This window comes from Frankliniella occidentalis, unplaced genomic scaffold, assembly GCF_000697945.3.
Source record: "Frankliniella occidentalis isolate FOCC.00 unplaced genomic scaffold, Focc_3.1 Scaffold86, whole genome shotgun sequence".
Taxonomy (NCBI): domain Eukaryota; kingdom Metazoa; phylum Arthropoda; class Insecta; order Thysanoptera; family Thripidae; genus Frankliniella; species Frankliniella occidentalis.
The window spans coordinates 375392-381027 of record NW_026267215.1 but is presented as its reverse complement, the minus strand read 5'-3'; the positions used below and the strand labels follow the sequence as shown (position 1 = coordinate 381027).

The 5636-nt window shown below is 45.8% G+C and overlaps 1 protein-coding gene across 4 annotated transcripts in view; it reads right to left on the bottom strand.

The window, feature by feature from the left end:
- The window catches only part of LOC113214695 (uncharacterized), a 161014-nt gene that overhangs the window by 33980 nt on the left and 121398 nt on the right, over positions 1–5636 (bottom strand). For all 4 annotated transcript variants that reach the window (XM_052269212.1, XM_052269211.1, XM_052269213.1 and 1 more), the window contains one exon: positions 4251–4393. In XM_052269212.1, the coding sequence (XP_052125172.1) occupies positions 4251–4393 (143 nt within the window). The remainder of the gene's footprint in view (positions 1–4250; positions 4394–5636) is intronic.

Here is a 5636-nt window from a genome sequence, read left to right as displayed (position 1 = left end):
CCCTCCTCTTCACGATGAGCTGCTCCCCCTGCACTCATTTCTCCACGCTCCGTTGATAGGACTAATCGGCTTTAGCTCTCGCACACACTTTTGCGATAAATAGTACCCGAAAAAAAAACCACGAAAAACACAGCGTGAAATAAAACATTTGATGTCGTGTTTCATTTCTTTTATTATTTTATTATAAACAATGAAAATTGTTTTCATTTGGCATATGCCAACGTCACCGGCTCGGCGGAGCTTTAAGCGCTTTTACAACGGTGGCGGCGGCATCAAAAGAGAAACACGGAGCAGCAAATGACGTTGTTAAACGCCCCGCACCGGCGGCACTGCACGCGCTTGAGGGGGGCACGTAACAGATACTTCTGTTGTAACGTATACCTCAATTCAAATTTCGTAAGGCGCCCAGCTACTTCGTCGCGTGTGGTGTCGCGGCGTCGCACAAACAACGGCTGATTATTTCGTCGTAATGTGGCGCACGCAAAATGATTAAAGTGTACATTAGTGGAAAAAAAGAAAACAATAAGGGTGGATTGTGCAAGGTGCACCTCCATCATAGGGGTGGTAGCAAATACTCAAGAGTCTCAATCTACTTTTTTTTGTACAAAGCCTTTACAGGTAAACGGCGATTTATAGGCACTCAAAAATATGCCGCTTGGAGGGCAAAAGTTTCGTGCATTACGGCATGTGGGTCCCGTAGACTTGCACTCCAAAAAATAGTTTCTTGAGTCAAGTGCAAGCTGACACAAGATGAAATTCACCATTGAAACAAGGCAATTTTGTCGTAGGAATAAGGTTTTTCTCTTATTCGAAAGAAAATATCAGGTTGTTTCAAGAGTAAATTTGATCTTGTGTCAACAAGAAAAATTGTACTTGAAACAAGAAACGATTTTTCTGGGTGTATAACAACAGTCAAAGTGAATAAAAGAAAAAGAAAATATATTTTTTAGAAATTTCGCGCGTAGATTCCAAGGTTATAATAATAATGACGTGTTATGCGCACTTATTTACAACTAATTTAAATTTTATGCTCATAGGTATCTAACATGGAGAAGAACTTAAATACTGTCCACACTGATAAACTAAGTGTTCAACTGCTCAACACTTGCAAGTGTGCAACTACAAGTTAAATACTTGCAGGTGTGCAACTGCAAGTTGAATACTTGCAAGTGTTCAACTCGGTAGGTGTGCACTTGCAAGTGTGCAACTCCTCGGTTGAGCACTTCCTACACAGTGAGCGCTCCATCTAAGGAAGTGTTCAACCGAGGATTTGCACACTTGCAAAGTGCACACCTACTGAGTTAAACACTTGGATGTGTACAACTATGGACTTGCACACTTGCAAGTATTCAACTTGCAGTTGCACACTTACAAGTGTTGAGCAGTTGAACACTTAGTTTATCAGTGCAGAATACTGAGGGGGTGTCTGCCCCGCTGCACGTGCCCCGCGTTGAGCACACTACACTTCGGGCCCACAGCAGGTTCCAGACAAATATACGGCCACTAAACATAATGTGCCAGTAATTTACTTGCAGATTCCCTTATAAGCGACGCAGCCCTCGGAGCAGCCAGCCCTCCCGGCCTTTGCCACGCGCCTTGCGTCCGCGGGAGCTATTTCGGGCTCTCTGGCGGGGGCTGGTGTGGTTGGTGGGTCAGCGATAAGGAAAAGCTTCTTCGTTTTCGCTTCATTTTTTTTATTTAGTTTTTATTTGGGCGATGCCGGGCGGCTGGGTCCTGCCTGCTGCTCGCGCGTGCCCTCCCCCGGGCCAGACGCGACGCGGGGTAATTCTCACGAGGATTTCCGAGTAGATCCTGCGGAGGACTTGGCCCTGCCCGCGTGGAAAGATTTACAGTTTAAAATACACTTGTGGACTGCAGCTGAACTTTTGCTAGAACCGTAGTGTGAGCATAGTATTTGTACTGAAGTAATGTTGGTATTTTACAAACACAAATGTAATTTAGAAGCACAATAAAAGTGCATACGAACTGCATCTGGCATCATGCACTTTAAGTGTAGTTATTTAATAGAAAACTATAGTTAAATGACAGTCAACTGCAGTTACACTGCAGTCAATCTAAAAAAAAAGTGTACAGATTTGGAACACTCCTCACTTTAACTGCAGTTTTCGGGCACTCTATCTAGAGATGTAAATATAGTTCGATCTACAAGTTGTCTGTGTTTCGGACTATAATTAAACTTAAGTGTCAAATGATTCTAAATCATAGTGTTAGAAATATCTTTTTCCCTCTCTGGGTCTTTCTTTCTCCCTCCTATTCAGTTATTTACCTCATATTGTTTCATTTCAGTTATTACCTCATAGTTATTACACTGGTTTTACCTCGGATGTCGACGGGAGTTGAACCTCGGACTTCGGAGTTGGGAGCCCGGTACGCTGACCACTGAGCCACTGCGACACGATAGCTCTGGTGCCGCAGTAACCTGGTGTCATGCCAAGGGTCCCGGCCCGTCGGCCTACTTGTCTAACTACAGTTTAACTACAGTTTCTCTGTAATTCAACTGTGGCAGTTTGGAGTTCCCTAGCCTTGTCCGTTTTTTTTTTTTCGTGAATAAACCCGTTTATAATAATAACGTCCTCTTCCCTGGTCGATATCACGAATAACAGAACTTTGCCTCTAGTAAAGCGATTCTTAACCGGGAAGCAGAAATTTTGTTGGCGTTAGGGTGAGGTACTTGGGTAGCGACCCCGCTCGCTAAGGGACATATTTCTGCTGTACGCATACGGAGGAACCACCGGTTGTTTGGCAGGACTAAGGCAGGTAGGCCCTCGGAAGGGCGCGACGTAAAACCCCACCGACCAAGGAATCGACAAACTCATCGCACAGGTGAAGCAAAGAGGGAGTACTGTCGGTAAAAAGACGTTCTGAGTGTACGTTGTCACATAAAGTCTACTTGTATTTTAAGTGCAACATATGCACAGTTCAAAACTGTAAACTATATTTGCGGTTTTCAGTCTAAGATAACAATAGTCTGATTGAAATATAACTGAAAAAATAACTGCTTTGATGAATTGCAGCAGTATTAAAGTCTGAAGTATTGCAGTTTTATACTTGAAAATTATGTTTAAGCGCAGTTTGTAACACGAAAATGAAATTCATTCGTAAGACTCAAATATCTGTTCTAAGACTGTACTTATAACTACAGTTTCAACTTGTAGAGCGCAATGCAGTCAACATTGTGAATGTAAAAGCAGTGTGACTGCTGTCATTATATAAATGGAATTACGGAACAATTAAGAGTTAAGAGATGCAGAATGACTACAGTTAACCTATAGTTTCAGATAGTATATCGCAACTGCAGTTCGATGTCTACAGTTTTAACTACAGTCATAATGCACATCCTTCCACGCGGGTGCCGTGAACAACGCGTGTACGTGTAGGAAGAGATGGACTGTGTGTGTGTGCGCGCGCGCGTGCGTGTGTGTGTGCACTTGTGTGTGCGAGCGCGCTGGGAGAGAGACTATGCACATGTGTTCATGTACAAATATATACATGTGCTAGTATGTGTGTTGTTGGTCGCGTTTCTACCACATATTTTGTTTTCCCTTCGCCGTGCCGCGCGGCGGGAGAGCGGCGTGGCTTTAGGGTCGTTTGTAACACACACGCCGCCGTATAAGAAGAATACACGCCACGCGTGAGGTGTTTCGATTAGGCCTACGCGCGTTTTTTTTTTATTCTCCTCACTCGGCGTAAGTGTTCGCTAAATTATTGGTGTGCGTAAGGAAAACAAGGCCGAGGCAAAACGAAAATAAATTGTTCTGGCGCCGAGAAAAGGTGGCTGCTTGGCTGGCTGCTCGTCCTATACTTATCGTTGTTGGAGTCCCTCCCCCACCCCCAACCCAGTGAGGACTCTACTTTAGCACTATCATAGTTGGAATCAAATTATGATATCAAAACTTACCCTTCAGCAAGTCCTACACTGGAAAGATTTTTTAAAGGATGCTATCTGCAAGGGTAGATACCCGGCAGGTACTAACTAAAACATTAAACGTCATATGAGTGTTCAGTCTAGTGGATTTGACAACATTAGAGTCCACATTATCGGCATTGGGGTTATTGTTATTTTAAATAATTATACTGAATCAGTACGATGTGTATAGTTCCCCTAAAAAAACGACTTTTGGGACACAAGTTAATCATTCAAAGAAAAGAAAAGAAAAACACTTGACATGCAAAAGTTTTAAGCGTATTTCCTTGCAATCCTGCTGAATTGATTGTATTTGGTAACTCACCGGCGCGCACGGTGCAGTCCCTGCTGACGATGACGCCCACAGCGTTGGCCGCGCGGCAGCGGTACGCCACCGCGTGCACGATGGTGCGAAACATCTGCGCGGGGAAGGGCGGGAAGTACAAACTGCCGTTGTCCAGCACCTCCCTGGGGGCAAGGGCAAACGAAAACACATGGTCAGGTCCGGGGCCGACGTGGAAATGAAAATGTGACGCGCCTGCCTCGCCTCTGGCCTGCTACTCGCAGCAACAACGGTAAACACTGCAAAAGAAGTTCGATTTAAAGCAAGCAGGTTCAAAACAAAGAAACATTCGTGATCAATAACGACGCAGCAAAAATAACTCTTTAGACACACTTGATTGGCTCAGAGGCAAATACTGGAGCAAGCCCCCGGTCACCAGTGTCACCCTCTGTTCTGCTGCCTGAAAGTCGAACAACACCTGTGGAGCGGCCGCATGCGCAGCGATCGCTCTCTGTCGACTCGCACGACACTCCACGCGCCGAGGCGCTCGAGCCGCGCGCTCGCGGTGCTCGCGGTCCCGCCAGGTCTCGCTAGGTCGCGAGCGCCTCGCGCGCGGCGACGCGTTTATCACATATTACTGCAGACGGCCCGGGCGGCCGCGGTGGCGTCAAAGGGGTAAAAAGGGAGGGAGGGGGCCCGGGGAAGTGATTGATGGACCAGCGGCCTATTGCCCGCCCATTCCTCACGTTTCCTATCTCACTTTATCTCCCCCATGGCGCTGGCTGGTATAGCTGTTGTCCTCCTCACTCCCCCCGCCTCCTCCCTTTACCCTCTCTTTCTCCCCTACGCGAAAAACGTAAACACCGCTCGCGGCTCACACAACCGACGATAACACCGATACCAGAGCAGTTGTAACACTTGGTGCGAATATCCGTACTAATACGACACTGCGATTGTTCGAATTTTTAGAGGATGAACGGTAGATAGGAACGTAGGTAGGTAGGTAGGCAGGCAGGCAGGTAGACAGGTAGTAGAGATGAGCGAACAGGCCAGTTCGAATTTGAACGAACTCGAACAATTATTGCAATTTGTTATTTGTTGTTGAGTCATAAAAGCAATCTATGTTGGTTTACAATAGTTCCATTCACGTTTAAAATTGTAGTCAATTATAAGCCTGCTACTGCCCCCTTAATTACACCCGCACACGCACCCACATATTACACGTCTTTCTGAAACATACTTCAATTTTGTTCGCCTACGAACTTTTGTTCAAGTAGTACTCGAACATTTCGAATCCGAACACTTCATGTTCGTGTTCGAGCAATCATGAACAGCTCGATGTTCGTTCGAGTTCGATCGAATGCGACCATGTTCGCCCATCTCTAGTAGGTAGTTGGGTGGAAGGTGGGTGGGTGGGTTGGTGGGTGG